General features: G+C 58.5%; 1 protein-coding gene across 1 annotated transcript in view; it reads right to left on the bottom strand.

Annotated features, from left to right (window-relative positions):
* Window positions 1-14,197, bottom strand: part of LOC103526247 (heat shock factor protein 1) — a 40,814-nt gene extending 26,617 nt beyond the window's left edge. Inside the window, exons 1-4 of the mRNA XM_030468643.1 lie at window positions 14,171-14,197; window positions 13,386-13,494; window positions 12,238-12,374; window positions 7,459-7,583 (exon numbers count right to left, since the gene is read on the bottom strand). Of these exons, the coding sequence (XP_030324503.1) occupies window positions 7,459-7,583; window positions 12,238-12,374; window positions 13,386-13,494; window positions 14,171-14,197 (398 nt within the window). The remainder of the gene's footprint in view (window positions 1-7,458; window positions 7,584-12,237; window positions 12,375-13,385; window positions 13,495-14,170) is intronic.
* Between the last annotated feature and the right edge of the window lie 8,026 nt (window positions 14,198-22,223).

Genomic DNA, 22,223 nt, shown 5'->3' with positions numbered 1-22,223 from the left:
GGGGCCTCGTGAAAGCGCGCGGGGCCGGGGGCAGGAGGGGGAAGAGAAGCTCCCTGAGCCCCGGTGAAGACAAATCCCTGGACCAAAGGTTGGAGGGAAAGCCATAAAAGCAGGTGCAGACGTGGTGGCTCCCTGGCTGCTTTCAACAATCTGTTTGAAATTAAACTGCACGGATCCACGGGGCTCCCCCAGGGCTCCAGCCGAGCCGATGAATCATGAGGAAGAGGTGGAACCCCCCAAACCTTCCCCTTCCTGCCCCGAGCAGCAGGGGAAAGGGGGGGAGAAGCCAGCATGGACACCAGCAGGAGCTCCTGCCTCCCAAAAGAGGAATCCCTGGGACCAGAACTGCCAAATCCTGGGATTGTTTGGGTTGGAAAAGAGCTTGGAGAGCATCGAGTCCAACCCTGACCCAAGCACCCAACCCCACATCCCTCATCCCAACACCCCCAGGGTCTGAAACCCCCCCAGGGATGATGGGGACTCCAGCCCTGCCCTGGGCAGCCTGGGTTCAGGAACGTTTTGCTTCAGGAATCAAAGGAGTTTGGAATGCCCCAAACTGCCTGCAGAATTACAGAGGCTCCTAAAAACCTCATTTATGGATTCATTGATTGATTGATTGATTGATTTATCTTCTTTTTCTTTCTGGCAACCCCGAGCTCACAGCCCCTTGCTGTCTGGTGCTTCTTGTCTGCCTAATACTCAGGTCAAGATGAAGGTGATGGCTTCCTCACTCTTAATGGAACCAAAAAGTCTTTGTTCTTGTAAAGAGGAGATAAAAAGCCCCAGAGCCTCACCCTAAGGAGGGGAAAAGCTGTGGTAGGACAGGGCTTGGAATCCCTGAATCATGAAAGTCTTTGAAGCAGAGGAGGAAACTCGTTTCAAACAGAGAGGAGCTGAAGTTTCTGAACCAAACTGAAACCACTCAGCTCAGTCCTGAGAAAGGAACACAGAATTTCATCTCATTGTGGAATCCTTTTGGGTTGGGAAAGAGCTTGGAGGTCCTGGAGTCCAACCCTGACCCCAGCACCCAACCCCACATCCCTCATCCCCACATCTGTGGGGCTCTGAAACCCCTCCAGGGATGATGGGGACTCCAGAACCCCCAGAAACCCCACCTGTGACAACCTGGTCCTGTGCAGATGGAGCTGCAGAAGGGGAAAGTCCCAGACACTGGGATTAAACTACAACCCCAGACCTGGCAGAGTCATGGAATGGTTTGGGTTGGAAAAGAGCTTGGAGATCCTGGAGTCCAACCCTGACCCCAGCACCCCCCATGTCCCTCATCCCCACATCTGTGGGGCTCTGAAACCCCTCCAGGGATGATGGGGACTCCAGCCCTGCCCTGGGCAGCCTGGGCCAGGCCCTGACAACCCTTTCCAGGCAGAAATTCTTCCCCAGCTCCAACCTAAACCTCCCCTGGCACCACTTGAGTTGTGCCCAAAGTTCCTCTTGTCCCATCCCTTGTTCCTTGGGAGCAGAGCCCGACCCCCCCTGGCTCCAACCTCCTCTCAGGGGGTTGCAGAGAGCCACAAGGTCTCCCCTCAGCCTCCTCTGCTCCAGGATCAACACCCCCAGGGCCCTCAGCTGCTCCTCACAACTTCTCCAGACCCTTCTCCTTCTGCTCCACACCCTTCCCCACCTCCATTCCCTTCTCTGGACACCCCCAGACCCTCCAGGGCCCTTTTCTCACCCCAAACCTGACCCCAAGGCTCCAGGTGTGGGGGGACAATCCCTGCCCTGCTCCTGCTGCCCACCCCAGTGCTGACACCAGCCAGGATGCTGGTGGCCACCTTGGCCACCTGGGCACAGACCCAGCTCCTGTCCTGCCATTGGGGACCTGCTGGGACACCAGAATCTGCCCCCAAGGCCTTGGTTCCCCAGCTCTGAGGAGTTCTGCAGCAGGAGCTGCTCACCTTGGGCCTCCACTTGTGGAAAACCCAAACGACTTTCAGCCACCATCCCCCTGGAGGTGTCCATGGAATGTCAGGAGCATGGAACCCGTGGAATCCTTCAGGATGGAAAAGCCCCTTGGGATGTCCAAGCACCATCCCTGCTCTGCCAAGTGCTCCCCTAAACCACATCCCCCAACAACACCTCTGAACAACCCCAGAACAAACCCAGGGATGGAGACTCCACCACCTCCCTGGGCAGCCTGGTGATGGAGAGGTCCAAGGAATCATTCCACACTAGGCTTGGAATCATGGAATCCTTAAGGTTGGGAAAGAGCTTTGGGATCCTGGAGTCCAAACGTTGCCCCAGCACATCCAGGGCCAGCCCCAAGCCGTGACCCTCCCTGGCTCAGAGCCCAGGAGAAGGCCAGGGATGAGGCAGGACCCAACCCCAAGGCTGCAGGGTGATTTATCCCATCCAGCCTGAAGGGTTTGTCTTCACATCCTCCAGTAAACTTCACTTCATGATAAAGAAGGGGGAAAAAAAAACCCAAACCAACCTCACAAACCAAACCAGCAACAAAAAGAGATTTTCAGAGGGTTAAATATAAAAGAAAAAAGGACCTGGGAGGAGTGGGGGAGAAGCCAGAGCAGTCAGGGAGCAGATGGAAGCTCTGCTACAACCCCGGTGCCAAGAGTGAAAGGCAACTCCTCCCTCTCTTTCAAATTTAAGAAGATTTTGCTCTTTTTTTGCACATCTTTCTCCAGGAGGTGATTAAGAGGGGCAAAGAAACCCTGGTGCAACGTGAGCCTTCCCTCCAAAGGACACAAAGAGCACTAAAGCCTCCCCTGAGCTCTGGGATGGGGCAGACACTTGTTCCACCTGTAGCTCGTTTGCCTTTTTGTTTTTTTCCACTTGAATAAGAACCCTCCAGTGCCCCATAAACCACCTGGAAGAAGACAAGGGACTTCTGTTTTCCAGAGGAAGCAAAGAAAAAACCCAAAACCCCCTAGAACTCACAAAAAAAACCCCAAAACATCAAACTAAGAGCCTGGATTAACCCAGGGGAACCAGGGGAGATTCCTCCGTGCTCCAGGGATCCCATGTTCAGGAAAACTCCTGCAGGAGGTGCTGGGGAGGCAGCAGAAGGGCTGTGATGGCCCAAATCCTGATTTAAAGCTGATTTTGCTTGCCCTGGGCTGGGGCTGGGTGGTGGTTCACCTGTCAGGACAGAGCAGGGCAGGAGGGGTGGGTTGGAGCTCAGGGATCTGAGCAATAAAATGGTGTTTACTACAGGCTCAGTAGTGGGGGTGCCAGAGAGGAGGTCCAATCCAATCCAATCCAATCCAATCCAATCCAACCCAGTAAACCCCCCCCAGAACTGCTTTCCCTCTCCTTCCCCAGCTGCATTTTCAATAAGCTCCCAAGATCTCCAGCAGAAGAGAAGTCCTGACCATAAAACTTCTTTTCCTGCCAGCAAAGCAGCTTGATAGGAATTCCACCTGGTGAGCTGAGGGCCAGAGGAGCCCCTTCAGAGGCAGGGAAAAAGAATGATGAAAACTGGAGGGCTTTGGGGGGATAAGAAACTTTGTTATGGTCCTGGGAGAAGGGAGATGGGGGAGAAATCCTTTGGGGTGAGGGTGCTGAGCCCCTGGGTGCCCAGGTTGCCCCCAGAAGCTGTGGCTGCCCCATCCCTGGCAGTGTTGAAGGTTGGATGGGGCTTGGAGCCCCCTGGGCTGGGGAGGGGTCTCTGGCCATGGCACTGGGGGGGATTTGAGGTCCCTTCATTTGGGGAAGAACAACACGATGGCCCAGTATAGGTTGGGGGCTGACCTGCTGGAGAGCAGTGTAGGTGAAAGAGACCTGGGGGTCCTGGTAGACAAGAGGATGACCATGAGCCAGCAATGTGCCCTTGTGGCCAAGAAGGCCAATGGCATCCTGGGGTGCATTAGAAAGGGGGTGGTTAGTAGGTCAAGAGAGGTTCTCCTCCCCCTCTATTCTGCATTGGTGAGGCCGCACCTGGAGTATTGTGTCCAGTTCTGAGCCCCTCAGTTCAAGAAGGACAGGGAAGTGCTTGAAAGAGTCCAGCGCAGAGCTACTAAGATGATGAAGGGAGTGGAACATCTCCCTTATGAGGAAAGGCTGAGGGAGCTGGGGCTGTTCAGCCTGGAGAAGAGGAGGCTCAGGGGAGACCTCATTGCTGTCTACAACTCCCTGAAAGGAGGCTGTAGCCAGGTGGGAACTGGACTCTTTTCACAGACGACCTTCAACAAGACAAGAGGACACAGTCTGAAGTTGTGCCAGGGGAGGTTTAGGTTAGATATTAGAAAGAATTTCTTCACGGAGAGGGTGATCAGGCTATGGAATGGACTGCCCGGGGAGGTGGGAGATTCTCCGTCCCTGGAGACATTTAAAAACAGACTGGATGTGGCACTCAGTGCCATGGGCTGGGAACTGCTCCGGTGGGTCAAGGGTTGGACTCGATGATCTCTGAGGTCCCTTCCAACCCAGCTAATTCTATGATTCTATGATTCTTTAGTTTGGAGAAAAGGAGACTGAGGGGTGACCTCATCAATGTGTTCAAACATGTAAGGGGTGAGTGTCAGGGAGATGGAGTTAGGCTCCTCTCAGTGGTGACCAGTGATAGGACAAGGGGTAATGGGTGTAAATTGGAGCACAGGAGGTTCAAGTTGAATATCTGGAGGAATTGTTTTCCTGTAAGGGTGACAGAGCCCTGGAACAGGCTGCCCAGGGGGGTCGTGGAGTCCCCTTCACTGGAGACATTCATAGATCATAGAATTAGCCGGGTTGGAAGGGACCTCAGAGATCATCTAGTCCAACCCTTGATCCACTCCCCCCGTGGTTCCCAGCCCATGGCACTGAGTGCCACATCCAGGCTCTTTGGAAAGATCTCCAGACACGGAGAATCCACTACTTCCCTGGGCAGCCCATTCCAATGCCTGATCACCCTCTCCAGAAAGAAATTCTTTCTCATCTCCAACCTAAACCTCCCCTGGCACAACTTGAGACCCTTTGTGCCCTCTTGTCTTGCTGAGAGTTGCCTGGGAAAAGAGCCCAACCCCCCCCTGGCTCCAACCTCCTTTCAGGGAGTTGCAGAGAGTGATGAGGTCTCCCCTGAGCCTCCTCTTCTCCAGCCTCAACACCCCCAGCTCCCTCAGCCCTTCCTCACAGCAATTCTGCTGGATCCCTTCACAGCCTCCTTGCTCTTCTCTGGACCTGCTCCAGCACCTCAATCTCCTTCCTGAGCTGAGGGGCCCAGAACTGGACACAGGACTCAAGCTGTGGCCTCCCCAGAGCTGAGCACAGGGGCAGAATCCCTTCCCTGGACCTGCTGGCCACGCTGTTCCTGAGCCAGCCCAGGATGCCATTGGCCTTCTTGGCCACCTGGGCACACTGCTGGCTCATGGTCACCTTCCTGGCAATCCAGACTCCCAGCTCCCTTTCTCCAACCACTCTGTGCCCAGCCTGGAGCTCCCCATGGGGTTGTTGTGGCCAAAGTGCAGGACCCGGCACTTGGAATGTTGAACCTCATCCCGTTGGAATCTGCCCAGCTCTCCAGTCTGTCCAAAACCCACCTGGACATGTTCCTCTACGAAGTGCTCTAGGTGGCCCTGCTCTGGCAGGGGGGGTTGGACTAGATGATCTTTCGAGGTCCCTTCCAACCCCAAGGATTCTAGGATTCTATGATCCCATGGCTCTGTTATGCTGTCACAACCTATGGAGCACTCACAGATGGATGTCCCAACCCAGGTCCTGCTCAGCACCTTCTTGGGGTGCATCACCCCCAGGCAGGAGGCCCAAACACCCCACTCTGGACCTTCTCCCACTGACCCTGTGCCCTCTCCAGTCCCCCCCAGTTGGGTCTTTGCTGTTGTGGCAGTGGGGGCAGCACCAGAGCCCGAGAGCACAGCTTGGGGAGGGACCACGTGTGGCATCAGAATTTTATCTGTGAATCAATAAATCCCTGGCTGGAAAGAGGGGGGAAGCTCAGCTGCCTGGAGAGCTCCATTCCCTGCTCCCAGAACTCCATCTAGTGGTCTGCAGGGCATGGCCAGGGAACAAGGAGATGGAGCAGCCAGGACACAGCCTGGAGAACCCAACTGGGAGACCTTGGAGCAGCTTCCAGGTCCTGAAGGGGCTCCAGGAAAGCTGGGGAGGGACTTGGGACAAGGGCCTGGAGGGATGGGAGCCTCCCAGGGGGAAGGGTTTGGAGCTGGGAGAGGGGAGATGGAGAGGAGATCTTGGGCAGGGAGGGAGGGAGGGAGAAATGGTTTGGTTGGACTTGGTGATCTCCAAGGTCCTTTCCAGCCATGAGCATTCTGTGATTCTCAGGTGTGGGACATGGGTTAGTGGTGGCCTGGAATAAGGTGATGTCCTGGCTGGGCTGGAGTGGGATAGGAGAAGGGGGAAGGGTTTGGAGCTGGGAAAGGGGAGATGGGGATGAGATGTGAGGGAGAAATGGTTTGGGGTGAGGGTGCTGAGCCCCTGGGTGCCCAGGTTGCCCCCAGAAGCTGTGGCTGCCCCATCCCTGGCAGTGTTGAAGGTTGGATGGGGCTTGGAGCCCCCTGGGCTGGGGAGGGGTCCCTGCCCATGGGTTAGGGTTGGATTAAGATGATCTTTAAGGTCCCTTCCAACCCATTCCATGATTCACTTCACTTTGTGGGCAATAATGAAGAGAATACCAAAACCTTTCACTCCAGATTTCTGGGGTGCTGGATGGCACCAGCCACTGCCCCCCCTTTCCATCACCCTCTGAACTGAAAGGCAACTTGAGGAGTCAGAACAAGTCTCACAAGGGTCAGATTTTAGCTGGATCCTGGTGCTGGGGGGCAGTCAGGTCATGGAATGGTTTGGGGAGATCCAAGCCCCAGCCCAGGGGGTCTCAGCTCCTGGTGCCTCCCTGGGTGATGCTCAGTGAGTTCCTCTGCAGGAGCAGCATGGGGAAATGCCAGGCAGGGGGGAGCAGTGGTTTTCCTGCTCTTCTCTGGGGTGGGACTCAAGATTCCCCATTCCACCTTCTAGTGGGTGAGCAGAATCCAGCCAGGATTGAACTGGGTGGAAGCAAGAGGAGGAAAGACAGGACTGGGAGAGAAGAGGAGGAGGTGTCCTCCCCAGGGGCTCAGGGACACAGAAGAGTTTTGTGGGAGGAAAGAAAAGCAGAAGAGCAAAGCCCAGCACCACACATGGACTGGGAGCTGAGATGTTAAGCATCAAGAGGTTCCTGGGGGCTTCCCAGCCCCTCCAACCCACACCTTGGACAAGAGTTGTCCTCCAGAGCTCTGCTGCCTGAGCCCCCAACCCTTCAGTGGCTTCTGAATCATCTTCCAAAGGTTCCTCCACCACCCATCCCCTTCCTCACCTGGAGCAGAGAACCCCTGGAAGCCCAACCTGCTCCCTGCAGCTCACAGAAGGGGAGCAGAGTCCCTCAGCCTCCTCTCAGCCTCCTCTCAGCCTCCTCTCAGCCTCCTCTCAGCCCCAGGTGCTGAGGGAAGGAACCTCTGAGCAAACTCCCCTGGATGTTCTGCCCACCCCCTCCCACATACATACTGCTTCATGGCCAGCAGCTTGGAGTCCATGCTCTCCTGCTTCCCCTTCATCACCTGGATGTCAGTCAGCAGCTTGGTGACGTTGTCCTGACGGACCTTGATGTCCTCATTCTTGATGCTGGAGACCTGGGGACACAGAGGGGGGGTTAAGATGATGATTCCTCCTTCCACAGCTTCCAACAATTCATCCCATTCCCCCCCCCCCCACATCCAGGCCTGGGGCCACTGGGTCACAAAGGAGCAAAACCTCCCAAGGGAGTTCTCTGTTCATGGGAAACATCAAATCCTGTCACAGTCTGGGTGAAAAAAAAAAAATAAATCACTTTTGGGATCAGCAGGATGGGGCTGAGGGGAAAGGGAAAGCTTCAGATGGGCAAGGGAGCAGCACAGCCTTCCTGAGAGGCTGGAGAAAGCCCTTGGAGTCCTGGTGGGCAGGAAGTTCTCCAGGGGTCAGCAATGTGCCCTGGTGGCCAAGAGGCCAAGGGTGGCCTGGGGGGCATCAGGAAAAGTGTGTCCAGCAGGTCCAGGGAGGTTCTGCTCCCCCTCTGCTCTGCTCTGCTCTGCTCTGCTCTGCCCTGGGGAGAGCACAGCTGGAATCCTGGCTCCAGTTTGGGGCTCCCCAGTTGAGGAGAGCCAGAGATCTACTGGAGAGAGTCCCCTGGAGAGCTGGGAGGTGCTGAAGGGCCTTGAGCATCTCTGCTGGGAAGAAAGAGTGAGAGCCCTGGGGGTGTTGAGGCTGGAGAAGAGAAGGCTGAGAGGGGATCTGCTGAATGTCTGTCAGTAGCTGAGGGCTGGGGGGCAAGAGGAAGGGCTCAGTCTCTTTTGGGTGGTGCCCAGGCCAAGGAAGAATGGGTTGAAGCTAGAAGATGGGAAGTTCCAGCTCCAGGGGAGGAGAAACTTCTTTGCTGTGAGGCTGAGGGAGCCCTGGCCCAGGCTGCCCAGAGAGGTTGTGGAGTCTCCAAACCCCTCCTGAACCCCCCCAACCTCCAGATGAGGTTCCTCTCCTTCTCTGCTGCCTTCCAAACCCCTCCTGAACCCCCCCAACCTCCAGATGAGGTTCCTCTCCTTCTCTGCTGCCTTCCAAACCCCTCCTGAACCCCCCCAACCTCCAGATGAGGTTCCTCTCCTTCTCTGCTGCCTTCCAAACCCCCCCTGGATCTGTTCCTGTCTGGGCTGCCCTGGCTGATCCTGCTGTGCCAGGGTTTGGACTCCAGCATCTCCAGAGGTCCTTCCAACCCTGAGCATTCCCTGATTCTGTGATTTATGGCAGTTTTCAAACCTCAACTTTGCAGCCAAAGAGATGAGGAGAGGACAGGAAACAAAACTTCCTCCTGGCAAACTTCCAGAAGCTTCTGCTGCACGCAGAGAACTGGAAGCACTGGAGAGAGCCAGGAGCTGGTTTGGGAAGGAAAGCCAGGAGCAAAAGGGCAGCAGAGGGGAACTGGATCCCTCTGGAAATCCCAACCATCTGCCTCCTTCCCTCCTTCCCACTACAAGTGTCAGGGCAGCTGAGCAGAACCTCAGAATTTCTACCTGGATTTGTCTACCTGGACTTCAGCAAGGCCTTTGACACTGTCCCCCACAGCATCCTCCTGAAGAAGCTGTCAGCCCACAGCTTGGACAGGAGCACCCTGTGCTGGGTTAGGAACTGGCTGGAACGGGCCCAGAGAGTGGTGCTGAACGGGGCTGATCCAGTTGGCAGCTGGTCACTAGTGGTGTCCCCCAGGGATCAGTGTTGGGCCCAGTTCTGTTCAATATCTTCATTGATGATTTAGATGAGGGGATTGAGTCCATCATCAGCAAATTGCAGATGACACCAAGCTGGGGGGAGTGTGGATCAGCTGGAAGGCAGGAGGGCTCTGCAGAGGGACCTGGAGAGACTGGAGAGTTGGGCTGATCCCAAGGGGATGAGGTTCAACACAACAACCCCATGGGGAGCTCCAGGCTGGGCACAGAGTGGCAGAAAGGGACCTGGGAGTCTGGATTGCCAGGAAGGTGACCATGAGCCAGCAGTGTGCCCAGGTGGCCAAGAAGGCCAATGGCATCCTGGGCTGGCTCAGGAACAGCGTGGCCAGCAGGTCCAGGGAAGGGATTCTGCCCCTGTGCTCAGCTCTGGGGAGGCCACAGCTTGAGTCCTGTGTCCAGTTCTGGGCCCCTCAGCTCAGGAAGGAGATTGAGGTGCTGGAGCAGGTCCAAAGGAGGCAACCAGGCTGGTGAAGGGACTCGAGCACAGGCCCTATGAGGAAGGGCTGAGGGAGCTGGGGCTGTTCAGCCTGAAGAAGAGGAGGCTCAGGGGAGACCTCATTGCTGTCTACAACTCCCTGAAAGGAGGCTGTAGCCAGGTGGGAACTGGACTCTTTTCACAGACGACCTTCAACAAGACAAGAGGACACAGTCTGAAGTTGTGCCAGGGGAGGTTTAGGTTAGATATTAGAAAGAATTTCTTCACGGAGAGGGTGATCAGGCTATGGAATGGACTGCCCGGGGAGGTGGGAGATTCTCCGTCCCTGGAGACATTTAAAAACAGACTGGATGTGGCACTCAGTGCCATGGGCTGGGAACTGCTCCGGTGGGTCAAGGGTTGGACTTGATGATCTCTGAGGTCCCTTCCAACCTGGCTAATTCTGTGATTCTATGATTCTAAGCTGCTGAGTTGGGAGGGACCCATCAGGTCCTGTTCCTGGGGAGGGCACCCCCAGGGTGACACCAGGAGATGTGTCACAAGATTGTGAGCAGAGGGTTCTGTTCTCCTGAGGAACAACAACACAATGACCCCCAGAGCACGTCCCAGGACAGAGCCTCTCAACCTGCAGAGCAGCACAGGGGGTGACACAGCTCAGCAGCACCTCCTGCCCACCTCCTGTGCTCTGGGCTCACCTTCACAGCTCCCTCACCTCCTCCTCAGGGCTTTTGCCTGCTCTGAAAATCCCTGGGATGCTCCAGAGCTGAGGGAGAGTGGCACTGGGGTTGTTTGGGAGCACGAGGAGAGGGCAACTCCCAGCACCTTGCTGGGATTTCCTGTCTGTGTGGCCAGAAAGTCCAGAGCCAGGAGAGTCCCTGCCAGGATGGCAGCACCAGGACCAGCCCTTCCCAGCACCAAACTTCCCCAAAGCTCCAACCCCCTCCTGGGCTCCACCACCTCTGCAGCTCAGGACAAAGCTTGGGGGGAGCCCCCAACCATCAGCCTGAAGTTCCTGGGGGGGCTGGAGGGAAATGGGGCACAGCTGGAGCCCCTCTGAACCTCTCTGCAAGAGACCTGAGCAGGGAACAGGGGACCAGGAGGCTGCAGACACAACCCTGAGCTGGCAAGGGCATCCTGATGGGGGAACCCCCCCGAAAACACCCCCTGAGCTCACCCCCAAGAGTGGGGGGAGCACTGGGGGCAGAGCAGCCCCCAGAGAAGGAGCTGGGGGTGCTGGGTGAGCAGAAGCTCAAGAGGAGCTCTCAGGGGGCTCAGGGCAACCCTAACCTGGGAGGCATCAAGAGGAGCATGGCCAGAAGGTCAAGAGAGGTGATTGTCCCCCTCTGCTCTGCTCTGGGGAGACCCCCCTGGGGTAAAGCTGTGTCCAGCTCTGGGGTCCCCATCAGCAGAAGGACACGGAGCTGTTGGAGCCAGTGCAGAGGAGGCCCTGGAGCTGCTGGGAGGGCTGGAGCAGCTCTGCTCTGGAGCCAGGCTGAGAGAGTTGGGGGTGTTGAGGCTGGAGAAGAGAAGGCTGCAATGGGGAGACCTTGGAGCAGCTTCCAGGTCCTGAAGGGGCTCCAGGAAAGCTGGGGAGGGACTTGGGACAAGGGCCTGGAGGGATGGGAGCCTCCCAGGGGGAAGGGTTTGGAGCTGGGAGAGGGGAGATGGAGAGGAGATCTTGGGCAGGGAGGGAGGGAGGGAGAAATGGTTTGGGGTGAGGGTGCTGAGCCTTAAAAATGAATTTAAAAGGTTGAACCTACTTAAAATTTCTTTTAAGGTATTTGATAGAAGGGAAGCAATAAACTCTGCTGGGATAGAGTGTTAGGAGTCAGGAGCAGATGAATGAGTAAAGTGAGCACTGAGCAGAGGTAGAGAAGATGCTCTAAATGTCAGTAGATTGGTCTCAGCAAATCCAGGTAAGAATCAAGTGAATGGTTCTGAATGATCTTACTCATAGGGGTCCAGTTTGGGAGGACTTTGGGTACGGAGTGGGTGGAGAGCAGCCCTGAAGAAGAGGACTTGAGGGTGTTGATTGACCTTGGGGAACCTTAGAGCTGCCCCCCAAGCCCTGAAGGGAACCTCCAGGAAGGCTGCAGAGGGACTTTTCATCAGAGTGTCCAGGGACAGGACACGGGGAGATGGTTTCCAACTGAAGGAGAAGAGGTTGAGCCTGGAGCTGAGGAAGAAGTTCTTCAGCAGGAGGGTGCTGAGACTCTGGAACAGATTGCCCAGAGAAGCTGTGGCTGCCCCCTCCCTGGAGGGGTTCAGGGCCAGGTTGCAGGGGGGTTGGACTCAGCTCCCCTGAGCTGAACTTCCCCAGATATTGCTTGCTGAGGAAAAGAAAAAAGGGAGGGAAAATGCAGCCACCCTTCTCCCCACACTCAAGAAACACTTTTGGGTGGGTTGGTTCTGCTGGAGAGAGGGGAGGGAACCTGCAGTGCCACCCACCAGCCTGAGGCTGAAAACTGACTTAGGAAAAAAAGAGTAAAAAGAAAAAAAAAAACCCTAAAGAAAAAGGGAGATTTTGATCTGAAATAAATTCCAAGCCCTCTGGTCTGGAAGTGTTTGTGCAGAGGGAGAAGTGTGGGAGGAACTTACACTGTTCACTTTCCTCTTGATGTTCTCCAGGAGATGTTCCTGCCCTCGGATGAAGTAGGGATGCTGGAATTCTGTGTCATCCTTCTCAGGCTTCACCAACCCCCCCTGCTCAATGTGAACAACCTTCCTGAAGCCATCTGAAACCAGAGGGGAGGGAGAGAGAGCAGCAGAGAAAAAACTTACACTGGGGTGAAACTGGAACTGGAGACAGCAGAACCTCAGCCCTCTGTGCTTCCCAACCACCCCCTGGAGAGGGAAACCCCCAGCTCATCAATCAGCAAGGGGGGAAAAGCCCTGGAGATCACCAAGACTGAGCCAGGGCCACCCCTACCCCATCTCCCTCATCCCCACATCCATCTCCAGGGCTTGGCAAATCCTCCAGGGATGATGGAGATTCCAGCCTTGCCCTGGGGGGGGGAACAGAAATCTTTCCAAACATCAGATTTCCAGTTTGAAACCCACTTTGTGCTGCTCCCCCAAGGCCAGGAGAGGCTGATGTGTGGATGACAGGGAGAGGAGAACCTGGAAAGGCTGAAACCAAACCAAGAACCCCCAGGGAGCTCAGTGCTCCTCAAGAAAACCCCATCCCTGGCACTGCTGAAGGTTGGATGGGGCTTGGAGACCCCTGGGCTGGGGGAGGGGTCCCTGACCATGGCAGGGGGGGCACTGGGGGGGATCTGAGGTTCCTCTCCTTCTCTGGTGCCTTCCAAACCCCTCCTGAACCCCCCCAACCTCCAGATGAGGTTCCTCTCCTTCTCTGCTGCCTTCCAAACCCCTCCTGAACCCCCCCAACCTCCAGATGAGGTTCCTCTCCTTCTCTGGTGCCTTCCAAACCCCTCCTGAACCCCCCCAACCTCCAGATGAGGTTCCTCTCCTTCTCTGCTGCCTTCCAAACCCCTCCTGAACCCCCCCAACCTCCAGATGAGGTTCCTCTCCTTCTCTGCTGCCTTCCAAACCCCTCCTGAACCCCCCCAACCTCCAGATGAGGTTCCTCTCCTTCTCTGCTGCCTTCCAAACCCCCCCTGGATCTGTTCCTGTCCAGGCTGCCCTGGCTGATCCTGCTGTGTTCCATCTCCAGAGGTCCTTCCAAGCCCCCCCAGTCCCTGGTGCAGGAGGAGCCCCTCACCCTGGTGCCAGGCACTACTCACACATGTTGAGCTGTCTCACAAAGCTTGCCATGTTGTTGTGTTTGAAGTACTTTGGCAGCACCTCCTTGGCAAACTGCCCCTGGTCAAAGACATGGAAGCTGCTTCCACTCTGTTGAGAAACCAAAAAGAAAACATTACTGATCAGGCAGGGGGGAGGAGGAGCCCCCCCTGTCCTCTGGGTGCCACCAGGGATGTCCCCAACCCCTGGGCTCCCAAGAATCTGGTTTGGGGGAAGCTGAGAGGGGCAGGGGGAAAGGTTCCCAGCTGCAGGAGGAGGGGAGATGGGAGGGAGAAATCCTTTGGGGTGAGGGTGCTGAGCCCCAGGTTGCCCCCAGAAGCTGTGGCTGCCCCATCCCTGGCAGTGTTGAAGGTTGGATGGGGCTTGGAGCCCCCTGGGCTGGGGAGGGGTCCCTGACCATGGCAGGGGGAGCGCTGGGGGGGATTTAAGGTCTCTTCCCACTGAAACCAGTGTGGGATCTGGTGATCCTGTGCAGCTGAACTCCTGATGAGGTCAGAGCTGCCCCTGGAGCTGCAGCCCCAGAACTCCTGCAGGACCCTGGATCCCATTCCCTCAGGCTCAGCCCAGGAGGATTCCAGGTTCCTGAGGGCTCTGGAGGAGCAGGAAGGAGGTGCTGGCTCTTCATGCTGGGATCAAACTGGGAGAGTCAGGAGAGCCCAGGAAAGCCCCTCAGGGATCCAGTCCCAGAGCAGGAGGTGGCAGGAGCCCCCTCAGCTGCACACCCAGGGACTCCTCAGCCTTTCCCTTTGGTTTTCCTGTCCCCAACCTCAGAGGCTGAGGGGGGAATGGTCATGAGGGGGGAATGGTCCTGAGGGGGGAATGGTCATGAGGGGGGAATGGTCCTGAGGGGGGAATGGTCATGAGGGGGGAATGGTCATGAGGGGGAATGGTCATGAGGGGGGAATGGTCACCAAGGGGCCCCCACAGGAGGCTGAGCCAAAGGGAAGGAAGAACCTGGCCAGGCTGCCCAGAGAGCTGATGGAGCCTCCATCCCTGGAGACAATTCCAACCCCCCTGGACACCTCCAGAGGTCCCTGCCAAGCCCTGGCACTGATCCTGAGCTTGGCTTGGGTCTGAAGATCCCCACGGGAAAGCAGTGGTGCCAATTCCAGGTGGGATTCCTGGGGCAGCTCCCTGTGGCCCTGGGGTGAGGTTGAGCTGCTCAGTGGGGATGTGGCAACTGCAGGACAGGGCTCAGGGGGGTCCTTGGGGTCCTTTCCAACCTTGGTGACTCCACGACAAACATTCCCAACGTGGGGATTCAGAGCACAGGGAGAGGGAGGGATGGGAGGAACCAGAGCCCTGAGCTCCTTCTGCTCCCTGAGCTGGGCAAGGAGAGCAGCCAGGCAGAGAGGGACCTGGGATTGCCAGGAAGGTGTCCCTGGGGGTTGGGTTGTGGGAATCCCCCCCTGCCAGCACCCCCAGCCCCATTTCCATGTCCTGGGCCCTCCCTGGGGTCCCTCTCACAGACGACACCAAGATGAGGGGAGTGTGGGTCAGCTGGAAGGCAGGAGGGCTCTGCAGAGGGACCTGGACAGACTGGAGAGTTGGGCTGATCCCAAGGGGATGAGGTTCAACACAACAACCCCATGGGGAGCTCCAGGCTGGGCACAGAGTGGCAGAAAGGGACCTGGGAGTCTGGATTGCCAGGAAGCTGAAAAGGAGCCAGCAGTGTGCCCAGGTGGCCAAGAAGGCCAATGGCATCCTGGGCTGGCTCAGGAACAGCGTGGCCAGCAGGTCCAGGGAAGGGATTCTGCCCCTGTGCTCAGCTCTGGGGAGGCCACAGCTTGAGTCCTGTGTCCAGTTCTGGGCCCCTCAGCTCAGGAAGGAGCTTGAGGTGCTGGAGCAGGTCCAGAGAAGAGCAAGGAGGCTGTGAAGGGATCCAGCAGAATTGCTGTGAGGAAGGGCTGAGGGAGCTGGGGGTGTTGAGGCTGGAGAAGAGGAGGCTCAGGGGAGACCTCATCACTCTCTGCAACTCCCTGAAAGGAGGTTGGAGCCAGGGGGGGGTCAGGATCTTCTTACAAGAGGGCATGGGCTTAATTAGGTTGGATATTAGGAAAAAAATCCTTACAGGGAGGGTGATCAGACCTTGGGATGGGCTGCCCAGACAGGGGGGGGATTCTCCATCCCTGGAGATATTTAAGAAGGGGCTGAGTGCTCTGGGGTGGTTGTGGATTAATTAAGGGTTGGAGTTGATGCTCTCAGAGGTCATTTCCAAGCTGGGTAATTCTGGGATTCTGTCTCCCACAATCTTCCCTGGGGAGGAAGGGAAATCACTCTCTACAACTCCCTGAAAGGAGGATGGAGCCAGGTTCAACATTCCAAGTGCTGGGTCCTGGGTCCTGAGCTCCAGAGTGGCAGAAAGGGACCTGGGAGTTTGGGGTGACAGGAAGGTGACCATGAGCCAGCAGTGTGGCCAAGAATCCCAAGGGCATCCTGGATGAGGAAGAGTGTGGCCAAGAGATCCAGGGAAGGGATTCTGCCCCTGGGGAGGCCACAGCTTGAGTCCTGTGTCCAGTTCTGGGCCCTGAAATTCAGGAAGGAGATGGAGGCCCAAAGGAGGGAACTGGTGGAGGGATCCAGCAGAAGTCCTGTGAGGAAGGGCTGGGGGACAAGTCCTGTGAGGGACAAGTCCTGTGAGGTGAGGCTGGGGGTGTTGAGGCTGGAGAAGAGGAGGCTCAGGGGAGACCTCATCACTCTCTGCAACTCCCTGAAAGGAGGTTGGAGCCAGGTTCAACATTCCAAGTGCCAGTTCTTGCATTTTGGCCACAACAACCCCATGGAGAGCTCCAGAGTGGCAGGAAGGGACCTGGAAGGTGACCATGAGCCAGCAGTGTGGCCAAGAATCCCAATGGCATCCTGGGCTGGTGGCCAAGAGGTCCAGGGAAGGGATTCTGCCCCTGGGGAGGTCACAGCTTGAGTCCTGTGTCCAGTTCTGGGCCCCTCAGCTCAGGAAGGAGATGGAGGTCCAAAAGAGGGAACTGGGCTGGTGAAGGGATCCAGCACAAGTCGTGTGAGGTGAGGCTGGGGGTGTTGAGGCTGGAGAAGAGGAGGCTCAGGGGAGACCTCATCACTCTCTGCAACTCCCTGAAAGGAGGTTGGAGAGTTGGGATGATCCCAATGGGATGAGGTTCAACATTCCAAGTGCTGGATCCTGAATTTTGGACCACAACAACCCCACGGGGAGCTCCAGAGTGGCAGAAAGGGACCTGGTAGGTGACCATGAGCCAGCAGTGTGGCCAAGAATCCCAAGGGCATCCTGGATGAGGAAGAGTGTGGCCAAGAGATCCAGGGAAGGGATTCTGCCCCTGGTGAGGCCACAGCTTGAGTCCTGTGTCCAGTTCTGGGCCCCTCAGCTCAGGAAGGAGCTTGAGGTGCTGGAGCAGGTCCAGAGAAGAGCAAGGAGGCTGTGAAGGGATCCAGCAGAATTGCTGTGAGGAAGGGCTGAGGGAGCTGGGGGTGTTGAGGCTGGAGAAGAGGAGGCTCAGGGGAGACCTCATCACTCTCTGCAACTCCCTGAAAGGAGGTTGGAGCCAGGGGGGGGTCGGGGAGGTATCAGTGGGATAAGAGGGCTCGGACTAAAGAATTCTTCCCTAATATCCAACCTAAACCTCCCCTGGCAGAGCTGAAGCTCTGCCAGGGGAGGTTTAGGTTGGATATTAGGAAAGGATTCTTTGCAGAGAGGGTGATCAGACACTGGAATGCCCAGGGAAGTAGTGGATTCTCCGTGTCTGGAGATCTTTCCAAAGAGCCTGGATGTGGCACTGAGTGCCATGGGCTGGGAACCACGGGGGGAGTGGATCAAGGGTTTGAGCTGATGAGCTCTGAGGTCCCTCCCAACCCAGATGATTCTGTGATTGACTCCACCAGGAGGAGGGTTTTGTTCAGAGCTCTCAGCTGCCCTGACTGCTCCCCACACCCAGCTCCATGGGGCCCTTTTCCCAGCCTGGTTTCCATCCACACCGAGGAGGAATTCCCTGGAGGGATGGAGGGAGGGATGGAGAGAGGGATGGTGCTGCTGGCAGGGGACACAGGAAGGTTCCTGTCCCGTGGCCAAATCCCTCTGCTCCTCCTGGGAATGTCCCCACAGAGCAGGGGGTGGCAGGAGCTGCTGAGGTGCTCAGGGGATCTTGTGGTGGGGAAGGACCCAGAGCCCCTCTGGGGAGACCCCCCTGGGGTAAAGCTGTGTCCAGCTCTGGGGTCCCCATCAGCAGAAGGACACGGAGCTGTTGGAGCCAGTGCAGAGGAGGCCCTGGAGCTGCTGGGAGGGCTGGAGCAGCTCTGCTCTGGAGCCAGGCTGAGAGAGTTGGGGGTGTTGAGGCTGGAGAAGAGAAGGCTGCAATGGGGAGACCTTGGAGCAGCTTCCAGGTCCTGAAGGGGCTCCAGGAAAGCTGGGGAGGGACTTGGGACAAGGGCCTGGAGGGATGGGAGCCTGCGAGGGGGAAGGGTTTGGAGCTGGGAGAGGGGAGATGGAGAGGAGATCTTGGGCAGGGAGGGAGGGAGGGAGAAATGGTTTGGGGTGAGGGTGCTGAGCCCCTGGGTGCCCAGGTTGCCCCCAGAAGCTGTGGCTGCCCCATCCCTGGCAGTGTTGAAGGTTGGATGGGGCTTGGAGCCCCCTGGGCTGGGGGAGGGGTGGATGAACTCCAGGGTTAGAAAAATCAAACTATTTTGGTTGGAAAAGAGAGAACCTGGAGATCCTGGAGTCCAACCCTGACTCCATCCCCACCCCATGTCCCTCATCCCCACACCCCCAGGCTCTGAAACCCCCCCAGGGATGATGGGGACTCCAGAACCCCCAGAAACCCCACCTGTGACAACCTGGTCCTGTGCAGATGGAGCTGCAGAAGGGGAAAGTCCCAGACACTGGGATTAAACTACAACCCCAGACCTGGCAGAGTCATGGAATGGTTTGGGTTGGAAAAGAGCTTGGAGATCCTGGAGTCCAACCCTGACCCCAGCACCCCCCATGTCCCTCATCCCCACATCTGTGGGGCTCTGAAACCCCTCCAGGGATGATGGGGACTCCAGCCCTGCCCTGGGCAGCCTGGGCCAGGCCCTGACAACCCTTTCCAGGCAGAAATTCTTCCCCAGCTCCAACCTAAACCTCCCCTGGCACAACTTGAGTTGTGCCCAAAGTTCCTCTTGTCCCATCCCTTGTTCCTTGGGAGCAGAGCCCGACCCCCCCTGGCTCCAACCTCCTCTCAGGGGGTTGCAGAGAGCCACAAGGTCTCCCCTCAGCCTCCTCTGCTCCAGGATCAACACCCCCAGGGCCCTCAGCTGCTCCTCACAACTTCTCCAGACCCTTCTCCTTCTGCTCCAGCCCCTTCCCCACCTCCATTCCCTTCTCTGGACACCCCCAGACCCCCCAGGACCCTTTTCTGCCCCCAGGATCAAGGTGGGGGCCTCTTGTTTCCTCCTCAGGATGGGGTTCACCCCATGGTCACCCCCAGAGCTGCTCCCTGGTGACCAAAGCAGAGGAGCAGGGGAGGAACCTCCCCAGAGGAGCTGCAGGAGATGGAGAAGCTCAGCAGGAACCTTTCCTTTTCCCTCCCAGCCCCCCAGCAGATCCCTCTCCCCCAGCCCATCTCTGCCAAGGTTGATCCCTGAGGATCAGGGACATTTGGGAATCCTGGAGCCCTCCCCAGCCTGAGCAGTGCCCAGGGGGAAAGGGGGTGAGGGGGGGAACTCTCAGTGCTGGGGAGCCCAGCAGAGGTGTTATTGCTCCTTGCAAGGTCTGGGGGGGTTGGGATGTGAGCTCCAGAGCTCCTCCAACACCCCCACACATCTCTCTCTGCTCCCACTCTTTGGTTTCAGCCCCAGAAGTTTTCCCAGCAAACCCAAGAACTCCCCCCAGGGCGACCTTCAGCAGGGAGGAGGGGGGAGGATGGTGCTGGTGGGGGTGTTGTTGTTGTTCCCAGGCCCCCAAACCACCAGTTTTAGCATTAAAAAAAACCCAGAAAACCCCAAGTGGTGGCAGGAGAGGGGCTGGGGGGCTGGGGGGTTGAGGAGCTGAGGGTCTGGGGAGCTGGGGGGCTGGGGGGCTGAGGGGCTGAGGGGATGGGGGCTGAGGGGATGGGGGGCTGAGGGATGGGGGCTGAGGGGATGGGGGCTGAGAGGCTGGGGGATGGGGGGCTGGGGGATGGGGGCTGAGGAGCTGGGGGGCTGAGGGGCTGGGGGATGGGTTGTGGGGGGGTGGGGGAGTGGGGGCTGAGGAGCTGGGGGGCTGGGGGGCTGAGGGGCTGGGGGGCTGAGGAGCTGGGGGGCTGAGGAGCTGGGGGGCTGAGGGGCTGGGGGGCTGAGGAGCTGGGGGCTGAGGAGCTGGGGGGGCTGGGGAGCTGGGGGGCTGAGGAGCTGGGGGCTGGGGGCTGGGGGCTGAAAGGCTGGGGGGCTGAAAGGCTGGGGGGCTGAAAGGCTGGGGGGCTGAGGAGCTGGGAGGCTGAGGAGCTGGGGGGCTGAGGAGCTGGGGGGCTGAGGGGCTGGGGGGCTGAGGGGGGCTGGGGGGGGCTGAGGGGCTGAGGAGCTGGGGGGGCTGAGGGGCTGGGGGGCTGGGGGGCTGGGGGGCTGAGGAGCTGGGGGGCTGAGGAGCTGGGGGGCTGGGGGGCTGGGGGGCTGGGGGCTGAGGGGATGGGGGGCTGAGGGATGGGGGGCTGAGGGGATGGGGGGCTGAGGGGCTGGGGGCTGGGGGGCTGAGGAGCTGGGGGCTGAGGGGATGGGGGGCTGAGGGGATGGGGGGCTGAGGGGATGGGGGGCTGGGGGGCTGGGGGGCTGGGGGGCTGAGGAGCTGGGGGGCTGAGGAACTGGGGGGCTGAGGAGCTGGGGGCTGAGGAGCTGGGGGGCTGAGGGGATGGGGGGCTGAGGAGCTGGGGGGCTGAGGGGATGGGGGGCTGGGGGGATGGGGGGATGGGGGATGGGGGGCTGGGGGATGGGGGGATGGGGACTGGGGGACTGGGGATGGGGGACTGGGGGGATGGGGGACTGGGGGGATGGGGGGCTGAGGGGATGAGGGGATGGAGGGCTGAGGGGATGGGGGGCTGGGGGGATGGGGGGCTGAGGGGATGGGGGGCTGAGGGGATGGGGGGCTGAGGGGCTGGGGGGCTGAGGTGGTGGCTCTGGAGCTGTTTGCTCCCTGGGGCTGACTTGCAAAGCAGGGAGGTATCAGCAGCACCCAGCTGGGCCCTGGGCTCTTATCTCCTCGCAGCAGATAAGGGAAGAGCTGGGGCTGGGGGGGTGCAGGGGGGGCTCAAGGGGGAGGAGGAAAACTCCCAGCACCTCATTTTGCTCCTTATCTGCAGGGTTTCTGTCAGCAGCTCCTCCTGCACCAGGGCTGAACCCACAGCTCCTGCTCAGCTCTCCCCAGAGCTTCTCCTCCAGCCCCAAACTGGGGTGGGAGGGACCCTAAATCCCCCCCAGTGCCCCCCCTGCCACAGTCAGGGACCCCTCCCCAGCCCAGGGGGCTCCAAGCCCCATCCAACCTTCAACACTGCCAGGGATGGGGCAGCCACAGCTTCTGGGGGCAACCTGGGCAACCAGGGGCTCAGCACCCTCACCCCTAAGGATTTCTCCCCCATCTCCAACCCCAATCCAATGTAGGAACAGTCAGAGCTGCTCCCAGGTTGGTCACCAGGGGCTGTGGTGCCCTGGCTGGGGAACCTCTCTCCTGCTCCCCCTCTCCTGGAGGTTTTGTTTCCATTTGGGGCAGGAGGAAGGGTTTTGTTTCTGCTGTCCCCCAGCTGCTCGTGGCCAAGCTCTGTCCTTCCCCTTGGCTTTGGGGCAGGTGCCTCCAGGGTGCTGCAAGGAGTAACCCAGGGGTGGATGGAGCCCCCCTGAGGGCTGGGCCAGGTTCCCAGGGGTGGTGACGTTCCTTTGCTCTTCCAGAATTTCCTCTATAAATGCATTGGGACGACCCTTGGAGCCTGCACCAGCAAAGACCTCGTTCAGAAGCAGCTCCAGGAGCTCCTGGAAACAGCCAGATACCACGAGGAGGCAGAGAGGGAGGTGAGGAGGAGCTGGGACAAACCCTTGGCTCATCTGGAGGGAGCAGGAGGGATGGTCCCGTGCTGAGCCCTCTGCTCCAGTCCCACCAGGCCTGGGCTTTGGTGTCTCCTGGAGGCTGGATCCAGGGTAGGACACAGCTGCTGGGTGGATGGGCACAGGGAAGTGGAGAGAACCCAGGAGCAAGAGGGCTCTGAAGTTGGGTGAGATGCTTGGGGTGCCCTGGGACACTTTCTCAAGTGGCATTTGTCCCCAGGCTGGGACAGGGTGATGTTCCCCAGCCCTGAGCCTGCTGGCAGAGCTGCTTCCCCAGGCACTTCATGGAACCCCAGACTGGGTTGGGTTGGAAGGGACCTTAAATCCCTTAAATCCCCCCCAGTGCCCCCCCTGCCATGGTCAGGGACCCCTCCCCCAGCCCAGGGGGCTCCAAGCCCCATCCAACCTTCAACACTGCCAGGGATGGTGTCACATCCCAGCACATAGGTGGCTTCTGGGCTACCAGTGCACGTTGCCACCTCCTGTCCCATTTGTCACCCAGCAGTGTCCCCAAGTCCTCCTCTTGGCTGTTCTCCATCCCCCCCAGTTTGTGCTGGCACTGGGAATACCCCAACCCTTGCTCTTGGCCTCCTTGGGTGGACCCCCCCAAAGCCTTGGTGCTGGGTGGGGGTCTCTGCAGGTCTGGGGTGCAGGGTGATGTTCCCCAGCCCTGAGCCTGCTGGCAGAGCTGCTTCCCCAGGCACTTCATGGAACCCCAGACTGGGTTGGGTTGGAAGGGACCTTAAATCCCCCCCAGTGCCCCCCTGCCATGGTCAGGGACCCCTCCCCCA

This window comes from Calypte anna, unplaced genomic scaffold (genome assembly GCF_003957555.1).
Source record: "Calypte anna isolate BGI_N300 unplaced genomic scaffold, bCalAnn1_v1.p scaffold_203_arrow_ctg1, whole genome shotgun sequence".
In the NCBI taxonomy this organism is placed as follows: domain Eukaryota; kingdom Metazoa; phylum Chordata; class Aves; order Apodiformes; family Trochilidae; genus Calypte; species Calypte anna.
Note: the sequence above shows the minus strand (reverse complement) of the source record. Positions and strands in the feature narration are given on the sequence as shown.